We start from the raw sequence: 27,211 nt of genomic DNA, 5'->3' as shown, positions 1-27,211 counted from the left end.
CTCGACCCACTTTAAAGCCCTCACAGAAAATTTAACCTTGAAGAAGACAGACATATTGGTAAGCTTTGATATCTCCTCTTTGTTTACCAATATTCCCTTAATTGACACCTTATCTCTCTTAGAAAAGGTTTTTCCCTCTGACATCTTAGATCTCTTTTCCTTTGCCATTAACTCTGGATATTTCTCTTGGAACAACAAAATCTACAAGCAGATAGAAGGAACTGCCATGGGTTCCCCCTCTCACCCCCCCCCTTGCCAATTTCTATATGGAAGATTTCGAAAAACGAGCCATAGACTCAGCCCTACTCAAACCTTCTATCTGGCTAAGATATGTAGATGATGTGTTCTCTATTTGGCCTCATGGCCCAGACACGTTAGACTCCTTCCTCAGTCATCTCAATAGTCTACATCCAAGAATCCAGTTCACTATGGAAAAGGAAAAGAACAATTGTTTACCCTTCCTAGACACCTTAGTCACACGCCTGCCTAATGATACACTTACCTTCACCGTATACAGAAAACCCACACACACAGGCAGATACATTCACAAACTCTCCCACCACCACCCCTCTCAACAATATGGCATTATTAAAACTCTTACCAAGAGAGCCCACAATCTTTGTTCCAGTGGAACCGCCCTCACTAATGAGCTTAACCACATACACAGCACTTTCCTCTCCAATGGTTACAGTGATCACAGTATCAAAAAAATAATCAACTCCTCCCCCATTCCCCTTCCTTCTCGTCAACAAGATTTTAAAAATGCCATCACCATACCCTACATCCGTGGCACATCTGAAAAAATAGCCAAGATACTAAAACAATACAATCTACACACAGCATACAAGCCCCACCGCAAACTGGCTACCCTTATCCGTTCTACGAAAGATCAGCTCCCTCCTCTCTCTCTGCCTGGAGTTTACAAAGTACCCTGTTCCTGTAAGCTGGCGTACTTTGGACAGACAGGCAGATCAGCATCCATCCGTCTAGAGGAACACAAGTCTTACATCTTCAAACACAACTATGGCCATTCAGGCTTGGCTGACCATGTTTTGGACACCACCCACAGAGTATCATGGAAGAAAACCACCATGCTCCACCACAGCAAATTCAAGAAAGAGAGACTTTTCTTAGAAGCAGCAGCAGCTCTCAAAAACCAACCAAATCTCAATAAATATGGGTGCATTAAGCTTCCGAAGATTTGGGAAACACTCATCACCAGAGTTCCCACCTTACATTCCAGGCCACCTACTACTGCCCTTAGAGGGCGCTCTACCTAGATAGGACTTTAGTGTCACCCACGTGGTTGGGCTTAGTATTGTTTGTTATTTGTGCATATGTTACATTAATTTTTTTGTAATCCCCGTAGATGTCCTAGTGACTAGGACGAAATATAGGAAGCATTAAAGTCTATTTTAATTCTTTTTAAGTGTTGTAAAAATATCCATTAAGCCTCCAACATGATCACTTAAACAGAAAAAGAAAGGAAATGTTGGTGAAACAGGTAATTGATAAAGGATGTCAGGAAAAGAAGGCAGTTTGTAGTGCGTTGGAAAACTAAAATGTAAGATGGACAATATTTAAACCTTGATAATAGATGAACTAGGAAGAAACTAAATTTGACATAATCATGTTGCACTACCAGAGTATACTGTATGATACTTGAGCATACCTACTAGAAATTTGATGATGATGAACTCCAGCTCATCCTTTTTTCTCTGTTGCCTTCTTATCATCCATAGTTGCCAGTGAATTTAAAACATTCATATATATATATATATATATATATATATATACTGAGGCAAAAGTCACTTGATGGTTAGATGTATTTATTAATGCAAAATGGGATAAAATAAAAAATTGAAATATAGTTACATTTTATATGGAATTAAAAATCTTAAAATTGATCATCAGCATTTACACACTTCTATAGTCTGCCTCTAACAGACATGCAGACATGACTGTAAAAGGGTAAGTTTGCATTAGTAAACTCTGATGTATTGTTCAGTGCATCACTTTCCACTATACAGTATGTCTTTCACAGTTTCCAAAAGAAGAAATCCATCGCTGATAAGATAGGAGATCTCATAGGATATTCTACATTTCCTCAATGATGTATCTAGCTATTAGAAAAGTTCACTTCAATAGCAAAATGAGGGGAAAGCACAATTTTGCTGAAAGTAGAGTTCATTAAAATCAGCACACTATTGCAGTCGTGGTAGGAGATATGCTTTCAACATTTCAGCAAAATCAATATTACAGGTTGTTTGGCCAAGTGGTTAGTGTACTCACTTTCCAACCAACAGGTTGTGAGTCAAATCCTGCTGTGGGCATGAATATTTGTGATTGTCTTTAGGTGGGAGATGAATTTCATCGTCTGGTGTGAGATCGCTGCCCCACTTATTGGAGATCTGAAGCAGCTTGAAAAAAGTTCCATGTTTGCTCTCTGGAGCAGCATACTACACAAAAATAAAAAAATTTTTAAAAATATATATAAAATTGAAAAAATGGAAAAAAATCAATAGACCACTCAGGGTACAAATGTACTATAGGTTTACTAATAACCTTTCATGGGTGGGAAGAAAATAAAAACATAATAAATTTAAAAAACAATGAATACATACATATGTTCCAGTCTTTTCAATTATTATGAATGACAAGTTAGCAGAAATGTGTGAAAAGAAAGGAGTGAAGTTTGTTAATGTGAGGATTGAGTTTGAAAGATGAATTGAACTGTATATGAGTGATGGACTGCATTCGAATGGTTTTGGTGTCAGTCATTTGGAGAGACTGCAGCTGCTGTTGGAAGGAAGAGTAATGAGTGTAGAGAATGAATCACTATACTCATTACTGAGGAAGTAAGAAGTGATGTGAAAGAGTGGGAGAGTAAGAAACGAGAGACTGAAGTAGTGCTTATGAATGAAGAAGTGGGTACACAGAGGAAACAATGTGAGAAAGGTTAAGGCTCTAAGAGCATGCATAGACAAAAGGGAAGGAGATGACTTGGGAGGTAGGGAAAACAACTAGATTTGAAGAAATTTCTGGGAGGAGTTAAGGAGGAAAAGAAATGGTTCAAGTAAAGTATGGAAAAATCACATCTAACAAGTGGTATCAGTGTAACTTGTTAAAGATCAAGGAACTGTTGAATCAAGGAGATGTTGTGTTTGTATATGAATGCTAGAAGTATCAGAAACAAGAGAAATGGTTGCATTAATTCAGTTCGTCCACCCAAAAATTGTTGGAAAAAGTGAGACATGATTGAATGAAGATGACATCTTGACGCAAACAGAAATGGAATGGAAGATATGATGTATTTCGTGAAGATAGAAAGGATAGAAATGGAGAGGAAGTCCTACTGATGATAGAAAAACAGTTATGTCCATACAAGGCAGAGATGAAAGAGGGAAACAGTGGCAGTAGTTTTTGAGGAAGTATGGTTTGAGATAAAGGTGAATACTTAGATGTTGTTATAGACCTGGTAATGTGGACAGTAGTGATCATAAAATATATAATGAAATTAGCGAAGCAGATAAGAAAAGGGGTGATCATTATGGGTGATTTTAATTATGACAATATAGACTGGAATGATGAGATAATAGCCGGAAGGAAAGCAAAAGAGATTCTCGACTTTTTGAGGAACAACTACCTCACACAATGTGTAACAGAGGACACATGAGGTTTAAGTCTTGGACTTGGATATAATAACATACTCTAACTCATCAGAGGATGTTATTATAAATGAGGTGTCAAATCTCCTTCCAGTTGGTGAGTGACTCTGAAGTGATTACCTGGGTGGTCGCCAAACATGTGAGGTCTTTCCTGAGAAAGGAGTATATGTGGAACTACAAGGCTGTTGATTATGAGAAGCTCAGGAGACAGCTTGCAGCTGTAGCATGGAATGAGAAGATGGGTGGAAAGGAGATCATTGTTACAACTGTTGACAGTTTTTTTTCACTCGGTTAAACTATAAATTAAAGAAGCCAAGAAATTATATTCTTGGTTTCATCCTTAATCCAAATGTATGCAAATAAAGTCAGCAAGTGAAGTGACTTCACAACTGGGTTTCTTGTATATAGAGGCTAATGACGTCACATGAATTGCATTAGCATCCCGTAATGCCACACATATCCTTACAGACATGTATAACACTATGCATTATGGGAAAGGCCAATACCCAGACCTTTATTGAGTCTTATCAGTGGGAGCCAGACTCAGAGGTCATATTACCATAAACAAGTAGTGAAAAGGTTTTACACTTTATTACCAAAATCTGCATTAGAGATAGATGTAAAACACACTGGGATAAAAGATGAAACCAAGGAGTGATAAAGGATAAAACCAAGAATATAATTTCTTGGTATGTTTAATTGATAGTATAGCCAACTGAAAAAACTTGTAACATCTATTTCTAATCCAGAGTATTTTAGTAATAAGTTGTGACACCTTTTGATTACTTGTATATTGAAATATGACTTCTGCATTACTTTAACCTGCTTGATGCATGTACAAAAGCATCAAGAGTCATTGCACAGCTTTACCCTCTTATCAATAGGAATAGCAAGCTGAATACCAAAATAAAACTGCTCCTTTATCAGTTGATGATTCGACCCATTATTACTTATGCGTCCCCAGCCTAGAGCCACACCTCTATCACAACCTGCAGAGATTAGAGCACTGGTTCTCGGAAGAGAGATGGCAAGTAAACCCTCAGAAGAGTATCGCCATGCTCTTCACTAAAAACTCAATATCTCCCAAAGATGACATCTTTCTATTTAATACCAAGATTCCCTGGAAAGCAGAAGCCAAATATCTGGGTGTACTGCTTGATGCATGTACAAAAGCATCAAGAGTCATTGCACAGCTTTACCCTCTTATCAATAGGAATAGCAAGCTGGATACCAAAATAAAACTGCTCCTTTATCAGTTGATGATTCGACCCATTATTACTTATGCGTCCCCAGCCTGGAGCCACACCTCAAGTACAAATATCCTCAAACTACAGAGAGTGCAAAACAAATGTCTCCACATGATCTTAAACGCACCATGGTATATCAGAAATGTCCAACTCTACTCTTTCCTGCAGTCTTCAGCAGTAAAGTTCTTCTCAGCATCCTCTTCACATCCAAATGAATTAGTGCAACATGCAGCAAATTATGATGAAACAGACTTCTCAAAATATAGGAGACCCAAGGCCATCCTACTTTCAAATGAAGATCTTTAAATCGCACCCACTCAGCCAGAGCACTTAGCTCATAAACGTTTCCTCACATAGCAACCTTATCAGATAGCAGGGATTATAAAAGCATTTTGCTTCACCCTTATAGTCAGCTCTTGCATCTTGCTTGGTATCACTTTTGGGTCTTGCACCCACTGATGAGACCTCAATAAAGGATAAAACCAGCATGGGGTAGTGGCCCTTCTCATAATGCATAGCATTCCATAAGGATATGTGTACTGCATTATGGGATACCATGGCAATTGATGTGAAGTCATTAGCCCTCTGTATACGAGCAGCCCAGTAGTGAAGTTGCTTCATGAGCAAACTTTGTTTGCTTACACTTCGATAAAGGACGTAGAGAAAAATATAATTTCTTGGCATCTTTAATTTACAATGCTACAGCTGCAAGATACTTACTACTAGATAGTTGAAGCAATGTTTAAAAGTATTTCAAATATCAGGAGGTTAACTCATAAGGTATGTGTGAAATGGATGAATGAAGAGATTAATCATGCAATACAGAGAAAAAAAGGCATTATTCAGACAATATAAGAGAAATGGTAATGATCAATTCCATGAGGAATGTAAAGAACAGACAAGGAGGAGACTTTCTTGGTAAAGGTAGCAAAAGTTCAGTATGAGCAGCAGTTATCTAATGAAGCAAAAAAAAAAATCCTAGGGAGTTCTTTCGTTTTATAGCCAGTAAAAAGATTATTGTAGAATGGTATTGATTGGAAAAAACGGTATAAGGACAACTGCTGCACATGATATAGTTGAGATATTTACTGAGCAGTTTGTAAAGTTCTTTCATCCTTGTGAATGTGACATAATGCAGAGTTTGAGAGGAGTAGATGATGAGCAGGAGAGATTGACTATGAGCGAGGAAGAGGTACATAGGGAATTAAGGAAATTTTATATTTATAAGGCTGTGGTACTTCATGATATAGCAGTGCAAATTTTAAAGGAATGTGCCAAGTAGTTGACATCTGAATTGAAATATCTGTTTAATAAGAGTCTTCCAAATAGGTCAATCTGTGTCAGGATCCAGAACTGGGTTCACAACAATGGTATTGTCTTTGATGGATGGCATGGATCTGCTAGAAGGAGGTCATGCTTTAGTAATTTACTTACTTATGACAATAAGGTGACAACAGCAGTTGACGTGGAAGATAGATACAATGTCTAAGATGGATATCTTAGATTTTGCAGAGGATTTTGATAGATTACCATATGATAAGTTTATAATCAAACTAGAGCAGATGGGGTTGGATATTAGACATGTGCACTGGATTTTAGACTGGCTGGCTGATAGGTGTCAGCAAGTTGTGTAGAGGGGGAGCAAAGAGGAAAGTCACTAGTAGTGCCTCAGGGGTCTGTTTTAAGGGCATTTCTGTTTAACCTGTATGTTAATGATATTTGAGAAGATCTGAATGGGAATATACAGTTGTTTGCACATGATGGGACTAACTATGAGCATTAGAGTAGATCTTGCAGCTTTACAAAAAGACTTGGGTGAATGGGTATGGGAGTGGGTATACCAGTTCAATGTTGCGAAATATAAGGTTTTAAAATTTTACATTTCGCAAAAATTGGAAAACAAAGACGGAATGCACAATTTATTGTTGGTGAGGATATATTGTTGGAGTTGGAGCAAATAAGAAATCTTGGGGTGATGGTGGTAAGGATCTAAAATTTAAAGGACTTTGCCAAAATTGCGAGAACACAATGAATTTTGGTAACAATACAGAGAACACTGACATTGTATTAATAAGGAGATTCTGGTTCTAATGTATAAGGCTCTGATTATGCCACATCTGGACTTCTGTGCACAGATTTGGTCATTTTTGAAATGACCAAATCTGTCATTTGGTCATTTCAAATGATGATGAAGAAGCTGGAGGTGAGGATGAGGACAGGATGAAGAGATGCTGGAGAGGGTTCAGAGGTGATTGACCAAAATAGTTTTTGATCTCTGGAATGTTGAATATGAAGCAAGTTTGAGGCATTGCAATTTGCAGTCAGGTGGATAGTAGGAAGAGTGGTGATTTGATAGAGACATATAAGTTGATATGAGATTGTTACAAGATCAATGTTGGAGAGGTTTTTCACAAAATGGTGGGAGATGTGGGAGAACAAGAGGTCATCCATGGAAGCTGTTTAAGGATGATGTGAGTAAGGGAGTGAGAAGCAGGTTTTTTGCATGGAGAGTTGTGAATGATTTGAATACATTGCATGAAGGCATGGTGTCTTCAGAGAATATGAATGTGTATGGTGAGCTGTGTGTATTGCAAAATGACTCTCTAGATGAGCCTGTGACTCCATGGGGTCTTAGGATGATAATTATTAAGTAAAGAGCTCTCTTTTTTTGGATATAATCATTCTGTGGAAGGTTTTTGATGTGCTACCCCAAATATGAGAATATTATTCAAGAATGGACAGAATTAAAATTTACAATGATAGGAACTGAGCAAAGGACACCATTTATTTCATTCTGTTGGCTTCTGTGGAGAAAGAACATATTAGAATCACTATTTTCTGGTAGTAAACCACATCTAAAGAAGTCAAAAAGAAACTGTTTTAATTTGACTAATTTCATGAAAAAACTTTTCACTTCATCAGGAAATAACACAAATAAATTAGAAAACTATAAGCAAAGTAATAATAGTCTCATGCCATTTCCTGATGAAGTGAAGCAAAGTTTTTTCATGAAACGAGTCAAATTACATTATAGTGCCTTTATGACTACTTTGTATGTGGTTAAATATGGGAAAACAGTGATTCTAACACCATGTATTGTTTATAATGAAAAAGAATATCAACTTTTTTTGGAGGCAGAAGAGGATATGGACATTGTGTTTATGCCAATATAGACTAGATGCGAAATGTAGAAAACTAATTCTTGATTAGCAAACAGATTATCAAAAATAAAGAGGTGAGGCACAGTCTTTCTTCCAGGAAACAAGACAAAACTGTGTTGTAGCTGCATTAATAACACTAAAATAATTGCACCCCATTTCTTAATTGAAAAAAAAAAAAAAAAAAAGATTTCTACTTGAGACAATGGCCACAGATGGTCTTGAAATACATTATATGCTATAAGGTTTGTAACTGAAGAAGAGGAAATGAGTGCACTGTTATCAGGTATGCTATGAATAGAACTGGGCATTGGTGAGAGAAGATCACTGATGTACAGGAGGAAGGGTGTAAGTTAAAGTACAGAGCATAAAGATACTCAAATAGCAGTAGCAAATGATATGAGAGGGAGCCATCCATGTAACATATAATGAATAACCAGAAAGGAAGATGGCAATCCATTTGCCATCTTCCTTTTGTGAACTGTGTCGAAAGGTGCATAGAGTCAGCGAGGAAATAATGTAGAATGAGAATAGCAGAATCCATATTAGTGACCACTAATTAATTGATTGTTGATGACCTTCAGCACTTTTTAGACCATTGTGGTAAGGGCAATGGAACTGATGACTGGATTTTATCTCCCTTTTTAGGAAACAGTTGGATAAAAGTTTGCTTCCATGTTGTTGGACAGATATTCAATTAAATCAGTTAAATATCTCAAAAATATCAGGAGAAATCACAGGGATACTATCTAGACTAGGGAACTGAGTATTTTTCTCATGTCCTTCTGGTAAGAGATCAGAGGATGCATAGTAGTTTACAGAATAAAAAGAAAAGCCTGATGTCAAGAGATCTTTTCTTATCTTCAGGAGATATTACTATTCTTTCATCATGATAAAAGAGAGTAGAAATACAGTAGAGCAGAGTTTTTCATCAAAAAACTTCATTTGAGCATAAGGCAAATTTGTTGCATTTGGCTCTTGGAGAGCCTATTTAAGAATGATTGATGATTTTTTGCAGTTATTTTGGCTGTAATGTAAGCTGAGGTAAGAAGCTGGAATTGCTTGAGCCATTAAATGCATACTTCATTTTTAGTATGAACTGCTTTAGTACATTTGATGAAAACCAAGGCTTGGATAAAGGGTCAAGATTGTTAGTGGGGGTGGAATAAAGCCACCCATCCCACCATGAATAATTTCAGTTTTCAGACTGGAGCAGGTGCTTGGATCAGGTATGAAGAAGAAGCAATAATTAGACTATGGAAAAGAGATATAGAAATCCATAAGTTCATCTTAATTGGGAGCATAGTTGTGCAAACAGAATGCAAGGTGGAGATTTTCTAGGAGTAGGATGATATGTAGAAAAGAAACATAGACAAGGTTATGATCAAAGAGTTGTCAAAAGAAGAACTAATCTCTGGAGAGGGATGATTAAAAAAAAGTCCAGGTACTTGGAGAATGATGAGAATTTGGTAAACATTCCAATTTTTTGTAACTTAGGTATGAATAAGTTCATTCCCAGAGAGTGAGAGAGGAAAATGTTTAAATCTATAAAAAATTAACTATGTAAATATATTTTGAATTGAAAATATGCTACTCAAAACAATTAAGGGATATTTTAGTTTCTGTCGGATAATTATAAATTTCCACAAATAATTTTTAACTACTGGATACTTTATACATCAATAAATATTTCTTACTTATGGATAGAGTGTAATTGATGAGATATTGTTTAAATAATAGATATTTATTACAAATTGTGTTTGTAAATTATTTTTATAACTTTATAATTTACAAGAAACCAAATATCTCCTAATTGTTTTGAGCAGTATATATTAGAGTAAAATAACTAAAATAACTGATATGGACAATATTTAATGATTGTTAATAAACTTTCTTACTTAGCTTTAATTAATCAATTACTTACCACATACTGTGTTATCTTCATCTGTATTATCTCCACAGTCATTAACACCATTGCACAGCCACGTTTTTGGTATACATCTCTTGTTTGTACAAGTAAACTGATCATCTTGACACTGATGTTGATCTGTTAAATCCAGGAAGAGAAGGCTTATTTTATTTTTATTTTTTTTCAAATGAACATTACAAATAACTAATTTATGGATTACATCTAAATTATGGTTAAGAGTTATAACAAAATGCTGAAAAAAAAAAAGAGAAAAGGGGAAAATTATGCTGTTATAGTTTACATAAAAAAAAAACAAAAATTGGTTTCCTATTTTGTGTTTAAGAGATATTCAATTTAATACAGCAGACACTCAGGTGAGTGTCTGCTTTGAAGACACTCACTTGTATGTATATATATATATATATATATATATTTTTTTTTTTTTTTTTTTTTTTTTTTTTTTTCCATATGCGGAATGAAAAACTTGAGTTTCCAGGAGGAAAAACCCTGCTACTTTTGTATGAGATCAGCTAACTCACCTTCAGTTGAAAAAAAAACAAAAAAAAAAACAAAGATTCTTCTCGTCATGACGAAAATCGAACTTAGGCTTTTTCCAATTGAAAGGTGTAACACATCATTGTTCTTCCAATTGCACACTACAGAGGCCCTTAGAAAATAATTCTGCAGGTCCCACCAAGATTTGAACTCAGGTCGCTGGATTCAAAGTCCAGAGTGCATACCATTATACCATGGGACCACAAATGCTATACAGCAAGATTCACTATAGTGAATACAAAGGTAAAACTAATGATTCCCTCTCACCCACAATGACAGAAAGAAAATGAAAGAAATTGCCAGAAATGAAACAAGGGATACTACAGAAAAGAAAAAAGGAAGTCATGGGAAATATCACAAAAGAAGCAGAACAAAAGAAATTGTAGGAAATAAGGCAATCACAGTAAACAAATCAAATGATAGGCAGGAAGTATACAGAAAGTACACAAAATGACAACATGGTGCAAACAACAAGAAGCATAAGAAAGAGCTGATTAGAAGAGTATATCTAGATATAACATGTAAATAAACTTTAGAATGTTATGCTAGCTTAACGTCACTTGCCTTCATAAACTTAATCTTCATAACTAAATATGTGCAGCCTATACCATTAAAATCAAAAATAACATGAAAATGTGTATTACAGTCAGTCAACATTATAACTTTATGTCTCATTGCAAAGAGGAAGAGGTCACATAAGTGATGAACATTACTCTACAATAGTCACCCAGAGGGGAGGAGAAAAATTGACCGATACAACTGAGAATGCTGGTTTTCTACCTGGACAGAGCTCCAATGATGTAAAATTGCATAAACTGATAGTGCTCTCTTAGAACAGTATAAAAAATAATAATAATAAAAATAATAAAAAAAAACAAACATTATTTTGTATGGGAAGTATTCTTTATTGTTCTTTATTATTATTATTATAACAGGTATCTTCATGGTGTCAGTAGACTCATAGCAGGAGACCCAAACTAGCAAAACAATTTCTGTCATATCTCTTCTTGAATTCATTTACAGACGAAGAGCTCACAACTAGGTCATGCAATGAATTCCACTCATTCGCCACCCTCCAGGTAAAAAACCTTGTTCTCACACCCTTGTTAACCACACTCTTCTTTAATTTCCAGGGATGACCTCTTGTTCTTCCATCACTATCACACAGCTGGAACATTTCCCATGCATCAATCCTATAAAAACCTTTCAGTAATTTAAATGTTTCTATCATATCCCCCTCTTCTCCACCTATCAACCAACCTCTGCAATCTGCAAGCTCTCAATCTATCAATGTAGGGAGCATTTTTTACATCACTCACCAACTTAGTCACTCTTCTCTGAACCCTCTCCACAGCCTCCTCATCTCCAAGGAATCCAGGTGACTAGACCTGAGCACAGTAATACAAATGTGGAAGTATCAATGCTTTATAAAGGGGAATAATAACCTCTTTATCTCTGGATGTCAGTGTGTTCCTCAACAACCAAGTAATCCTATGTGCAATCGTGGACACCTCAACAATGTGTTCCCTGAACTTCATCTCCCTATCTACCAACACCAATAAGTCCCTAGTCTCATCAATCTCTTGGAGTACTGTTCCATCAACGTAATACACAGCTGGTAATCTTTTAATCCCAAAATGCATGACTTTACACTTTTCTACATTGAACTGACATCCATTACATTTTCCCCATTCTACCAGCTTATTTAAATCATCCTGCAAACTTTCAACATCAGATTGATTTTTTTATTGTGCTACCCAACTTTGCATCATTGGCAAACAACTGAATATCTCCCTTTAAGCCATTTTCTATATCATTTATATACAAATTAAACAACAATGGCTCAAGCACAGAGACACACCACTGGTCACCTGACTCATCCTGGACTCGGCTCCTTCATACACCACCTTCTGGTATCTCTCCCTGACCCATTATCCTATCCATATCACCAATTTAGTATCCATCCCCATCTGCTCCAATTTGCGTAACAGTGTTCCATGGGGTATCATGTCAAGAGCCTTAGCAAAATCCAGAAGTGCCACTGTGTAGCCAGTTCCATTGTCTAACTTAGATGTCATTCTATTATGAAAAGTTAATAGATTGCTAAGGCAGGATCTACCTTTAACAAAACCATGTTGGCCTCTATAGAGTATCATATTCTGATCCACCCATTCTTGAATTTTGTCTTTAACCAACTTTTCCAATACTTTTGCCACTACTACTGAGATGGTGATTGGTCTGTAATTAACTACCGCAGTTTTAGAGCCACCCTTATGGAAAGGAACCACTTTGCCTTACTTCCACTCCCTAGGGACCATATGAAAGTTTAAACTTAAGTTAAATATCCAAGTAAGGGGGGGGGGGTTGACAATTCGTTTGCACATTCACGCAACACCTGAGCTGATATTCCATCTAAACCTACAGCAGTGTTTGCATTTAAATTTCGCAATATATTAAATACCTCTGATTTCTTAGCTTCAATTCTCACATTAGTTATTACAACCGGTACAGAGATATCCTCACTTGGGTGATAGACTTTTGAAAAGTGATCATTCAGTAACTCGACTATTACATCTGATTTTGTCACCTCAATACATCAGCACTCACTAAAGTTATCCATCCGAAGCCATTCTTCCTTTTACTTGCCACATAGTGGAAGAACTCTTTGGGATTATCCTTGATCTCATTGGCTAAGATCTTCTCATAATCTGATTTAGCTTTTCTTACAATGCTGGTAACCTTCCTAGCTTCAGCCTTGTACTGCTCATGGGTGTACTGATCGCATTTCTCCTTGTAGATTCTCCATAACATTTTCTTTTTTTCCAGATCAAGCTTGATACTATTGCTCATCCATCTAACGCCTGCCTTGTTTGTCTTCCTGACCATGGAGACACAATCTGATATTGCTTTCCTCAGATACCCGCTGATTTTATCCCACGCACTGCTAACATCTTTCCCCTGCAATATGTTCTGCCATGGGATGGCTGCAAGCTCACTCTGAAGCTTGTAATAATTGCCTAACCTGTAGTTCCATATATACCCCCTTCTTAACAGAAAAATCCACAGATTTTGCAACCTCCCAAGTCAATACCACATGATCGTTTTCACCAATTGGAGGTAACGAGGACACCTTACTTATGCATATATCCTCTGAACTAATAACCAGGTTCAACACTCTCACACCACGTGTCCTTTCAGTTATGTGCTGTTTCAAGTAATTATCTCGTAGAAGATGTATGAACTCCATTTCCTTTTTGCTACATGATATTTTCTTCTTCCAATTGATATCACCATAATTAAAATCCCCCATAATAATCACTAAATCTGCACTCATTGCACTAATTTACTGATGCATGAATTCAAGATTCTGGTCTATAGCAGCATTCAACAGTATATTTGGTCACTATTTCACACCAGACCGCCTCAAATGAACTCTCATTCACATGTCTATCATCTCGATATACTACAGTCTTTGGCAGCAACACATCAGCTATCGTCAACAGTACTCCTCCCCCTGTTCTATCTTCTCTATCCTCCCTGAAAATACTGTACCCATCACATTCAATTCCAGTGACCACATCTTCTGCTGACAGCCTCACTAATGCCTACAACTTTTGGTGAGATTGCACTGACTAATGCCAAAAATTCTTCTCTCTTATTTCGAATGCTTCTTGCATTGGTATATAAAAATTGCAGATTCCCTCTAGTTCTTGTACCGGCTTTAGAACTGATATACAAGTCACTAATTTCAGTAGTCCCATGCCAATTTTTATCCCCTCTCTTCTGCAATTTATTCTGCAAATAAGGATCAATAAATATACAATCACTGTTAAAGTTTCTCTCTCTAACACTCAACCTTTTCAATATTAGTTTCCCTGCCCAATTACTTCAACTTGTTCAGAAAACAGTAACTTCTTCAATCGCTTATGTTCTTCCATGTTCAGATGCAGCCCATCTCTAGCATACAACTGTCTTTTTCCTTCAAACACACTCCAGACATCAACAAATTCCAGACCACTTTTTTTTGGCACAATCTTGCAATCATATCATTCATTATCATCGCTCATCTACTTAACTCGTAATTGTCAAAACGAGGCAGCACACACACACTATCCTCCCATTGACACTTTTCCTCTTCACAATATCTAACAATGTTCTTAAATCTTTTGCTACTCAATTTATACCGCCACTCAGGTTTACCCATTATCCATAAGGTAAGAATCTGTAAATTTCTGATTCACAATTTAAATCTTTGGTCTAAATTTTTTATTTTAATAGTACAGCCTAAGAAAGAGACCTAAATTTAACATAGTGTAACATTTTAAATTTTAAATGTTAATTTTTTTATTTTGATTTTTATAATTTGGAATTCTTCTGCTGTCATTTTGCCTTCTTTATGTATGGTTCATGCCATCCTTTGGGTTTTGTCATCAAAGTCAGATTTCCAACCACTTAATTTCTTCTGTTTGATGCAATTCCTATTATTTCCTGTAATATTTCTTTATGTTCTGTCATCACTGCACCGTATGGTTCCCACAATTTCCTGTCTCCTAATTGCAATGACACTACCTACACAATTTGCAGGAACTATAGAACATACAGAAGTACCACAAACAGAGGGATAAATTCCCGATGATTGGAGTAGAGTTCTCATAGTACCCATACATAAAAAGGGAAATAAAACTGAATGTGAATATTACAGAGATATTACCCAACTGAGTGTCCTGGTAATATTTATGCAAGTATACTTGAGAAACAGTTGAGAAAAGTTGTGGAAGAAAAGCTTGGGGAAGAACAAGCTGGATTCAGGCCAAATAGAGGCTGTCAGGATCAGATCTTCACTTTACAACAAATAGTCGAGAAATCACGGGAATATAACAAAGCTCTGTATTTAAGTTTTAGATCTGGAAAAGGCATATGACAAGGTGCCGAGAGAGAGAGAGAGAGAGTTATTCAAAACACTACAGTTATATGATGTCACTGGGACATTATATCAAGCAATATTTAGTCTTTATTTGAGTTGTGAGTCAGCAGTTAGAATTGAAGGAAGTACAAGGAGATGGTTTGATGCCAAATCTGGTGTCAGACAAGGATGTACATTATCCCCTCTGTTATTTATTATCTATATGGATCACATTATGAAGGAAAGTGGTATTAAACTTCATATCAAAATTGGAGATGTTAGTGTGAGCCTCTTTGCTTTATGCTGATGATGTTATACTTCTAAATAAATCCGCTACAATTCTGCAAGATTCCCTGACTGAAATGAATAACTGTTGTAATAGATATGGTATGAAGGTCGACAACAACAAGACAAAGAGAATGAAAATGTTAACTGCATTGTGAATGAAGAACCTATGGAACAAGTAAAACATTTCAGTTACTTAGGCACAATTTTTAGTGAAGATGGTAAATTAAATATGGGAATAGACAACAGAATCAACAAAGCTGGCATGGTAGGAAGTCAATTGGAAGGAAAATTAGCTACATACATAACTGAAAAACATTTCAGTTACTTAGGCACAATTTTTAGTGAAGATGGTAAATTAAATATGGGAATAGACAACAGAATCAACAAAGCTGGCATGGTAGGAAGTCAATTGGAAGGAAAATTAGCTACATACAAGGCAGTGTTCAAAACAGCTTTAACTTCTGGATCTGAGAGCTGGGTCAGAAGTAAAACACTTGACCAAAGACTAGAGACAGCAGATATAAGAGTCCTGAGAAAGATTAGTGGCGTGAACAGATGGCATCAAGAATGAGGATATTAGGAAAGAACTTGACATTGTTAGCATCCAGGAATATGTCAGTAGAGCTAATTCCAGGTGGTATGGTCACTTAAACAGAATGGGCGAGGAAAAATTAGCAAAACAAGTGTTCTCTGCCAGGTTGGCAGTAAAATGACCCAGAGGAAGACAGAGATATAGGTGGATTGATACAGTAAAAAGTTCCTTAGAAGATAGAAATATAAGATCTGACAATGTCTGTTACTTGTCAATGTTGAAGTCTTGACAAGTAACAGACTGATTTGGAGGAAAATTGTAGATAGGAAGTTAGTAACGATGTGAATTTTTCATGTAGTAATATCATATCCTGTACACTCCTTGAGGGTACATGACAGGAATTTGATGATGATGATGGATATGGAAGATAGGATAATGGCCTAGAGACTGGGAGAAGTGGGTTGCATACTACATCATATGAAGGGAGATATGAAGGATTGCAAGATTACAGAACTATTAGTTTAATATCTCATGCAAGCAAGATTTTATTAATTATCATTCTAAATTAAATAAGTTTGAAGCCAAAGATAAGGCAGAGATGTCTGAGGAACAAACAGTTTTAGGAAAGGCATGGGTACCAGAGATCAGTTCCTTTGCCTTAGATAGATCATAGAAAAGTATAAAGAATTTAGATTCCCTATAATCATGTGTTTCAGAGACTACTTTAAAGCTTTTAACTGTTTTCAACCTGTGAAACTGTGGGAAGTAATGGAAAGAAAGGGTTTTCCTCAACACACAATCAAGATGATAGCTAACATACAGGAATTAGGATAGGCAATAGATTGATCAGTAATGATCAATGATACAGTACTCCATAGCAATGACAAGGAAGAACTAGGACAAATTCTTCTTGACAAAGTTGATGAGATCCATAAGAACAGAGAAGCTTAGCTCAATCCTAGCAAGACAAAGATCATGGTTCTCAACGAAAATACAAACAAGGAAACTCACTTGTTGAGAAACAAGTGTACCGTAACGGATAGAGAATTGAGGAAGTCAGCAAGTTTGAGTACCTGGGATCCATTATTAATGTGAAAAATTGTTATTCAGAAGATGTAAAAAAAAAAAAATTAAAAAAAAGATTAGGGAAGGCTAAAACAACAATCAGAGGCTTGTCTAATATCTGGAAGGATGTTGAGGCATTTGGATGCAGCTGATTTTCCAACAGCGACTTGGATGTGAGACTTGGAACATAAAGAAGTCAGATAAGAAAAGAATAGCTAGTTTTGAGATGTGGTGTTACAGAAGGCTGTTGAGGATATCATATATGAAAGATAGACAAATAGATTGGTGCTAGAAAGGATCAGTAGAACTTTAAAGCTTGTTAAGGATATTGAGAGAATATAGTTGATATACTTTATCGAAAGGATGGAATGAGGACTTCTCAGAGCAGTAATAGAAGACAAACTTCCTGGAAAAAGAAGAAGGATGAGATCAATAGATGGATGCCGTGTCTGGAGTGACTGTTCTTCAGAGAGAGTTGAAGCCTCCAAAAAAAAAGCATAACAGGACCACATGGCAAGGACTGGAGTGGCACATCACACTGAGCATCTGACTGATCATATGGCATCTGTTGATCTCCAATGAACAGATAGATGAAAGGGTTTTATAGGACTAATGCAAGGGAAGTGTTTCAGCTCTTGGCTAGAGGGGGAAGAACCAGAGGACAATCCTGGAAGTTGAGTTAAGAGTAGTTATTAGCGATGTGAGGACTAGATTTTTCACGGAGAGCGTGGTGAATGAATTGAATGGCCTTCCAGAGTCAGTTGTGAGTGCTTTGTCTATTAATAGATTAATGGAAAGGTTGATAGATACTGTGTGGATAGTTTGGGTCTCCAGCGATGAGCCTTCTGACTCCATGGAGGTGACCATACAATACTAATAATAAATTCTGTTTGATAGCCTGAAGGTTTTGAGCTTTTACTGTTTGTAATACTGAGCTTTGTACAGCATTGCTTCTATGGAACTTGGCCAGGCATTCACAGTTCCATAGATTGTCATGCCACATCTTTTCATTATAGTCATGTGTGCTAGCACAAATTTGCTACTGCATACAAGCAATTAAACAACATTATCTGATGATCTGGCTAATGATTTTCTAATAATTTGGCTTAGTTTTCAGCTGATCATCAACTCACCAATATCTATTCATCTACACTACTAACTGTTTAAAAGATTGATAATAGCATCTATCCACATCTTCAAAATATTAGAAATTTTATTTTATTATTTTTTTTTTTTTGTTTGTTTGGAAAAGAGTAAACTTATACCTCAGTAGAGAAAAAGAGTGAACTGTTGTTCAGGAGATGTTGCACACATTGAATTTTTAAGAGCTAAAAGAAAAGCTCTTATAGAAAATAATTACCATAATCGGTTTATTTTTTCTGAAATAGTTTATTTATGAGTATTTTTTTTTTCTGTAAGAGTCATTTACTTGTTTGTGTGGTTTTGGAAACTATTATTTTTATTATATGTACACCTATACTGTATGTGATGGCACCGATAAGTAGAACAGTGGCATGTGATTTCCACATCTGTGGCTTTATTTGCAGCAGTATGTGACTATATCCATTTCACTCTGTGAAATGGACACATTTCACAGAGTGAAAGATTTCTGGAAGGAAAGAAAACTGGTGAAAGAATGTGTCAAAAGGGTTTTGACTGTGAGTAGAGTAAGAATAACAGTGAGCTGAAAGACAAAAGAAGAGATATGATTATGAATCATGGTGAGTTTTTTTGTTATTACTGCATGTAAACTGTTAGAAGTGAGTAAGGGTGTATTTGGTAGGAGTAATAGCAAAAATGAAACGGGAAAACAAAGAGAATAACAGATGATATCAGGAGAGATGTTGCATTTACATGGAGTTCCCTGAAGTAACAACATTTTAGGCAGAATGGTTGGAGAAATGTCTTATGGGTGGTATGGCATGACAAAGAAACAAAAGGAGGGAAAGATTTGACTTGTTTTACAGATGAAGCTACTAAGGCTATGAAGGACAGTGTATTATGTCTATAAATTACATGCATTCTTCTGGCTGGTTTGCCTGTATTTGAAAAATCTGAGTTTCTTGGAGCAAAATACTGCCATTTCCATATGAGACTGGCAAACAAACATTCAAATGAAAAGCCTGAAAGAGTTCAAAAGTATGAAAGAGTGAGAACAAAGATCAAACTGTGTATGGGAATTCCATAATAAGAGAAGTGCTTGATGAGAGTATGATGAAATCATGTTTCCCTGAGGCCAAGATTAAGAATATTGGAATGCTGAAAGGATGAAAAGAGGGAAGTGAGAGATAATCAACTATCTTTTCAGGTAGTAATGATTTAGCAGGTGACAAGTGTGGTATGCATGAATGGAAACAGCTGTTGGTAAGAGCAAATAAGAATAGTGAGAAAGTAAAAAGTTTAAGTGTGTTGCCACAGTATGAAAAATGTGAGCTGAGACAAAAAATTGCAATCGCAAATGAGTCAGTGCAGTAGGAGTGGTATATAGCATGCCGATGTCTGGGATGAGTTCGATGGTAAGGCTTATATATAAGGCAGATGGAATGCCATTGAATCGATTCGGAGTCTTGAGAAAGTATTGTTTAGTGAGAATCTGGAAGTTCACAGTAAAGGGAAACATAAATATCGATTGGGGGGGTGAAAAATGTCATTTTGGGTTTAGGCAACCTATACATGAATAAGTAGGGGAGTGATCACATGATGTTGAAAGTAGAGCCCTGAAGGATTCTAATGTTAGTGGAATGATCAACACAAGATGTAAGAAAGGTTGTGGGATGAAGGAGACATTGCAGTTCAAATATACTAATGCAGGAGATATTCAGAATAAGAAAGAGGAGTTCTCAAAATTGGTTATTTCAACTTTGCCAAAAGTTGTAGGCATTAATGAGACCTGGTTGAGAGAGGATGATACAATTAAAGGGAGAAAATACAAGGTTAATAATATTTAAAGAGTAAGAAAGTAAAGCTGTGAGTCTACTGCCATGGTATGATACGACAGAATTGAGAAGAAGGGCCATGATTGCCCATGCATCAATGAGAAGATGCAGGAAGAATGGTGTGCAGTTTATAGATGGGTGGAGTGAATTTGATGGACATAAAGACCTGTATATGCTTGATGGACTGTGCTTAAATGGTTTCTGAGTTAGGTGCTTGTAAAAAGTGTTGTTGAAAAAAATGATAGATGAAGAGCTTCAACTAACAAAAACAGAAGTTAAGAAAGATTGTAGATCTGATGGAATGGTTTGTTTGAGGCTGTCTGATGTGAGATGAGGCCAATAAGATAAAATATACTGTTGGCTGCTGCTAAAGACCTGGGGTCCAGAAGAAGGTGTGGATGACATGCATCAGCAGATCAGTATGATGAGTGAAAGCCAAGCAATTATCATGGGAGACTTCAACTATGCTGATATAGACAAGGAGGAAAAAAGGGGCACATGGAAAATGGGATGGAAATTTATACAGTAACTAAGGAATAATTACCTGACACAGCATGTGATGGAATGGACCAGGGGTTTGAGTGTGTTGGATCTGGTAACGGCAACTCTACTTCTGATCAGGGAAAGTTGACTATGTAGTCTTGTCTTGGGCAGTTACTCAACATGTGGAAATTTCAGTCAAGAAAGGGTTTAATCAGAATTACAAAGCTGGTGATTATAACAAACTTAGGAGGCAAATTAAAGCAGTGCCATAGCATTAGAAACAACAAACAATGAATGTCATTAGTGCATGGGAGAAGTGAACCAAGTGGGGATTAAGTGGATGTCTAGCAATATAAAGCAGTAGCTGTAAAAAAAAGAAAACATTGCAGAAGGAATATAACCAACAAGGTGATAATGTTAAATTGTGAATGAAGATTTTTATGAAAACTTTTATGATTTTTATGATTATTAATACTTCATTCATGATTTAATATAAATTGCATATCCTGAGCTAATTTTACTCCTAAGTAAATTCTAATTTAAATACTTACTGTTATTTTTTTTATTGAAATAATAATTGTAATTTTTTTTTAGTTATTTATTCTGTATAAATTCATTATATAATTTGTAAATGTATCCTAAGTGGACTGTAATATGTGCATTTTAATTATTGTAAATGAAAGTGAAAGTAAATTTAAGAAATTCTGTTAATGAGATTTGATTAGTCACTGTCAAAGAAACGGAGTTAATTTTAGATAGCGCGTGCATGGAGCATGAGCTAAGGTATTCGAAGGGAAAAGGAGTTGATATGAGCTGAACTGGCTAGAACTGGATTTTGGTGGGAAGAATGAAGATATTTTATTGGAAAACGAAAGTAAATAAGGGGAGAGGCATTCAGGACAGCACGGAATGAAGTAACGGGTGGCAGTAAAGGGAATTTGGAAATGCCATAAATAAATTAAGAAGGGACCGGGAAATTAATAGGTAATTAGGAATATTTATACGGAATTCTAAAATTATGTAGAATTCCAATTATTTTGAGGAAGAATAGTGCAAAGCTGAAATTAATGCATAGAAGAAAATAAGGAATAAGTAGATTACCTGAAACGAGTGCGTCATGACTTGTGAAGCTCTATGTTTAATATTTCAGTTATATAGTGAAGATTCCTTTTGAATAGTGTTACTTCAAAGTGATAGTTAACTTCAGTTTTAAGTGTGCCTATAGTGAATCCAATGTGCAAAGGATGTAACCCGGTAAGAGCAGTCCATTTTTTTATATTTCAGCATGAAGAAATAAGAGTTAGCTCCACCCGATATATCTTAGCATTAACTGTAGCGTTCTACTAAAATTAACCGAATTATGGAGCTGTAAAGTGTATCTCCCCCTTGAAGTGATATCTGCCTCATATTTGAATTAAGTGTTTGTTGACTAAGAGAAAATTAGAGAATTTTACTTTAAGAATATTTACTGTAAGATTCTGTAACATTGAACTGTGTGAACCATTTTTAATTATTTGGAAATGTAAAATTGACAGCTGGATGCCTGATGACTAATGTTTTATGTTTGTTATGAGCATTTGAACTAAATCGATTTGCATTATCTTGTTTTCAAAGTTATACTTAATGTACATGTTATGTAACTCTGCATTAAATATTTTGTTTTATTGATTCCAATTTGGTGTTTGCCAGATTCTCTTTCATTGCACCGCTCATAAAGTTTATCGGACCTTGCGGAAGCCTTAAATGATAATATTAACCTCGGCCTGTAGAAAAGTGAGATTGCAAAAGTTAATTGATGATTGATTCCACTATATTATATAGACTAATCTGAATATAGGGTGGCGCAGGATAATATAAATTTCTCTATATTTGGATCAGTATCAATCAGCATCTAACAAAATAAAAACGGAATTTAAAGAAATAAGAATAGATCCAACTAACCAACATAAATGGATCAATTAGCAAGATAGGACGACCCAACAATAAGCATTATTATTACTATTATTATTATGGGTGACTCCAAGGAGTCCTTAGACTCATCGAGGGAGGCCCTAAACATCATGCCCATCACAACTATTCAACATTCACACAGTATCTATCATACTTTGCCTTGAACTCATTCACTGTCATAGCACCCACAACAGACTCTGGCAGCTTATTCCACTCATTCACCACTCTAAAAGTAAAAAACCCAGCTCTAACTCCCTTACTAATCACACTCTTGCCCAGCTTCCATGGATGTCTCCTAGTCCTCCCACCACCAGTCCTGTTCTCAAAAATATCCTCTGAATTAATCCTATAGAAACCCTTCAACAATTTAAATGATTCAATCATATCTCCCCTTTTCCGCCTATCAACCAATTTCTGCAACCCACAAATCTTCAACCTATTTTCATAAGGTTCATTCCATAAACCTGCTATCATCTTGGTCATTCGCCTCTGGATCCTCTAAACCTCCTCCTCATCAAGAAGAAACCTAAGTGACCAGATCTGGGCACAGTAATCAAGATGGGGTTTTATCAAGGCTCGATACAGATAAACAATAACTTGCTTATCTCTGCTCGTCAAAGTATTCTTCAGCATCCAAGTGATTTGATGAGCTGATTTAGCCACCTTTGCGATGTGCCCCTAAACTTCAACTCCCTATCCACCAACACTTCCAAGTCCCTGGCCTCATCAATCTCCTGTAGTACAGTTCCACCAATGTGATATACTGCTGCTAATCTTTTCACCCCAAAATGCATAACCTGTACATGTTGCTGCATTAAATTGACATCCATTCTCCTTAGCCCATACCTCCAATCTATCCAAATCATCCTGCAAAATTTTGACATCTTCTGCATTCACTATTACCCTACCCAACTTAGCAACATCAGCGAACAAATGAACCATTCCTCTCAGATCCTTCCCTATATATCATTAATGAACAAACTAAACAGCAGTGGTCCAAGAACAGAACCCTGCCGCACATCACTAGTCACAGGCCGTCTTTTTGGACTCTACTCCTGAGTAAACTACTCTCTGGTATCTCTCCATCAACCACCCTGCTATCCATCTCACCAACCCTATATTCATTCCCATATGTTGCAGTTTACGGATTAGACTTCCATGTGGTATCCTGTCAAAGGCCTTAGCCAAGTCCAGCAGTATCACTGTAAACCCATTACCCTTATCCAGTTCAGCCGTCACTGTGTCATAAAACCTGAGCAAGTTACCGAAGCATGATCTACCCTTCACAAAACCATGCTGTCCCCCATACAGTATCTCATTTTCATCAATCCATTCCTGTATTTTACCCTTGCTTACTTTCTCCAATACCCCTTGACAATGACTCCTGATATGCTGATCGGTCGGTAATTTGCAACAGTAGTCTTGGATCCTCCTTTATGCAGTGGAACTATTTTCCCCTCTTTCCACCCCTTCGGGACTAAACCGGACCTGAGACTCAGCATGCCATGAACAATATAAACACAAGCAAGTCCAAGGGTAACTAGTACGGTAAGAAAAGCTAAATCAGATTTTGAGAGAAAATTAGCTAAGTGGGGCAAAGTAAATCTGAAACAGTTTTTTCGCTACATAGCAATAAAAGAAAGAATGATTATGGAAAGATAACTTTACTTAGTGCTGATGGCAGGAAAGTGACAGAAGCAGAAGAAATAGTTCAGTTACATACTAAGTGACCACTTTGCAAGGTGACTTTGCAGCTACTGAGATGACAGACTGATGTGAGCAATGAGAGAGATGAACCAGAGGTACTCAGTATATTGAAAAATATCAATGGGAATACAGCAGTGGGGTGGACAGTATGTCAACTTGCATGCTATGAGAATGTGCAAGCAAACTGGCAGTGCCTCTGCCAAAGTTGTTTAACCAAAGTCTCAGCTCTGGCAAGGTTCTAAGAGAGAGAGAGAGAGAGAGAGAGAGAGAGAGAGAGAGAGAGAGTGGAAAGAGAATAAGATAGTTCCATTACATAAAGTTGACTCCAAAACAGAAGAAGCAAATTACAGACCAATTACTATATCTCCGGAGTAATGGTTCAAGTATTGAAAAGTTAGTTAAAAGTAAAATTCGGGAATGGGTGAATAGGAATATGATACTCTGTACTGCATGGCTTTGTAAAAGTAGCTCCTGCCTAAGTAATTTATTCAGATTTTATAATAAGGTGACAGCAGAACTGGATGAAGGAAATGGTTACCCTATGATACAGCTGGATTTTGCAAAGGCATTTGCAAGAATACCACAGGGAAAACTATTACATAAGTTGGAGCAAATGGGAATGGATGTGTGGCTGGTGACTGATAGACATCAGAGGGTGGTGTTTGGTGAAGTGCCCCAGAGCTTTGTACAAGGACCACTACTCTTTAATTTAGAAATTAACGACATAGCAGAAGATTTGAAGGGGGATATTCAGTTGTTTGCAGATGATGCAAAACTAGGGAGGGCAACAGTCGATAAAGGTAATGTAGATATCATACAGAATAATTTTAAATAAATTGGCAGTGTGGGCAAAGGACTATGGTTGTCACTTTGGGATGAAATGATTCCATACTTTGTATCATATTGATGGTACTACTTTACAGGAAATTGATGATGATGGGGATCTGGGGATGATGCTGGATCTCAGGATCAAGTATTATGAAAATGTGCAAAGAAACTGGGACTGCATAGCATCAATGCCTTCGCATATTCTCAAAATAGTGACAATTTATTCTATTATTCATTATAGACATAATGAACAAAACAAACAACAGATTTTTCAAAATAAAAATAATAAAAAGAAACAAAACATACAAATATACATACTAGTCATGTCATGAGAATCAACTTCAGATTTTAGACCAAGACCCATGTAGCTCACTGGTATATGCTAATATCCCTCAGTTTACATGGTTTTGAATAATATGTTTTTGGAAGTAATATGGTTAATAAATTGATACTGCAATTTATTTAAAAGGAGTTAAAATTCACTTAACATGTTCTGTTCACTCTAGTCCAAATGAAACTTAGACGTTAATTAGTACAGAGACATTTACAATTTATATACTATATTTAGGAAAAGTTAGTGCAATTAGAGACAACTGGAATGAAAACGATCCTATAATGAAAAACAACACTCCTCTCCTTTCACAATCAATATAGAACATATATGCAAGCAAGAAAAGTCTTCTTGTAGTGCTGAACTACTGACTAGACACATTGTCCAAAACATCTTCTTTTAAATTTTCAATTGCAAAAGCCGCATGATTATTCAGTTAATTATGCAGTCATGTATACTGTGAGTGGAGTGAGCATTGTGATTCAAGCTGCTATTAAACAAGTATTTATTATATCTACCGCCTTATATAAACATTTTCATACAAAAAGATTATTCTTCAGCATTTGACCATGATAAAAGTACAAGTGAAATAGTGGGTATCAATGATACCAAGAGGTGAAAAGTTATCACTTTAAAGGAAAAACTTGAATGAATAATGTATGTGGTGATAAGAAAGCAAAGATGCACAAGATTTTGAACAACCAAGTAATAAAAAATAAAAATCATCTTATTCAGTAAACATTTAGGACCAGGGCCGGCACTTAAATTTTGCCACCCAATGCAATAGCATATTTGGCCACCCATTCCTCCTAAAAAAAACTTTTAATGATGTCTTAAAAAGCCACAATGTTAAGTTAGACTTTAACATGTCTGATCATACGAGGGTGGTGTGAAAAGTTCTCGGCATATCAATGAAAATATGAATTTATAATTTCAAAATTATTTTTATTTTTCAACATAATCTCCCTTAAGACTAATATATTTATTCCAGCGATGCTCCAGTGCCATTATCCCATCCTTGTAGTGGCTCTCAGTAAAATCTGCAAAATAACCCTCTACAGCTGCAATTATCTCTTGATTCAGAGAAAACCACTGACCAGTGAGGAGGAGTTTTAGTTTTGGAAAGAGACAGAGGTCTGAGGGAGCCAAATCTGGGGGAATAGGGCGGATGTTCCAACAATTCATAGTACAGATCCCTTAATTTTTCCATTGCCAAAACACCTTTGTGGACAAGTGCATTGTCCTGATGAAATATGATTTTTTCTTCTGCAAACCAGGTCTTTTCCCACGAATTTTTTTGTCTAGTCTGATTAAAAAATCGGAATAATATTCCCCGGTTATTGCTTTACCCTTTTCAAGATAATTAATAAAAAAAAATGCCTTGAGCATTTTTAACACCAATTAAACACCAATGCCATGACCTTTCCTGCTGATGGAACCGACTTTGTCTTCTTTGGTGCTGAGCAATCGGCTTCTGTCCAGTGTTTTCACTGCTGGATTCTGGTGTATAACAGTGAATCTAAGTCTCACCCATAGTAATAAATAGATGCACAAAATCAGTTTTATTCTTGTTAAAATGTTCCAAGCACTGTTCAGAGATTTTCATGCAAGTGCATTTTTGATCTGCTGTGAGCAAGTGCAGCACCTATCT

The 27,211-nt window shown here is 36.3% G+C and overlaps 1 protein-coding gene and 1 non-coding gene across 2 annotated transcripts in view; both read right to left on the bottom strand.

Moving 5' to 3' along the window:
* The window catches only part of LRP1 (LDL receptor protein 1), a 1,646,373-nt gene that overhangs the window by 738,408 nt on the left and 880,754 nt on the right, over positions 1–27,211 (bottom strand). Inside the window, exon 56 of the mRNA XM_090402369.1 lies at positions 9,998–10,120. Within this exon, the coding sequence (XP_090258495.1) occupies positions 9,998–10,120 (123 nt within the window). The remainder of the gene's footprint in view (positions 1–9,997; positions 10,121–27,211) is intronic.
* Positions 10,668–10,739, bottom strand: TRNAQ-UUG (transfer RNA glutamine (anticodon UUG)). Its single transcript has one exon. It is a non-coding gene; the product is annotated as a tRNA-Gln (tRNA).

This window comes from Typopeltis vanoorti, chromosome 2 (assembly GCF_054136105.1).
Source record: "Typopeltis vanoorti isolate ZY-2024b chromosome 2, IOZ_Tvanoo_1.0, whole genome shotgun sequence".
Lineage (NCBI taxonomy): Eukaryota > Metazoa > Arthropoda > Arachnida > Uropygi > Thelyphonidae > Typopeltis > Typopeltis vanoorti.
The sequence above is the reverse complement of the archived record's forward strand: the minus strand, read 5'-3'. Positions and strand labels throughout refer to the sequence as shown.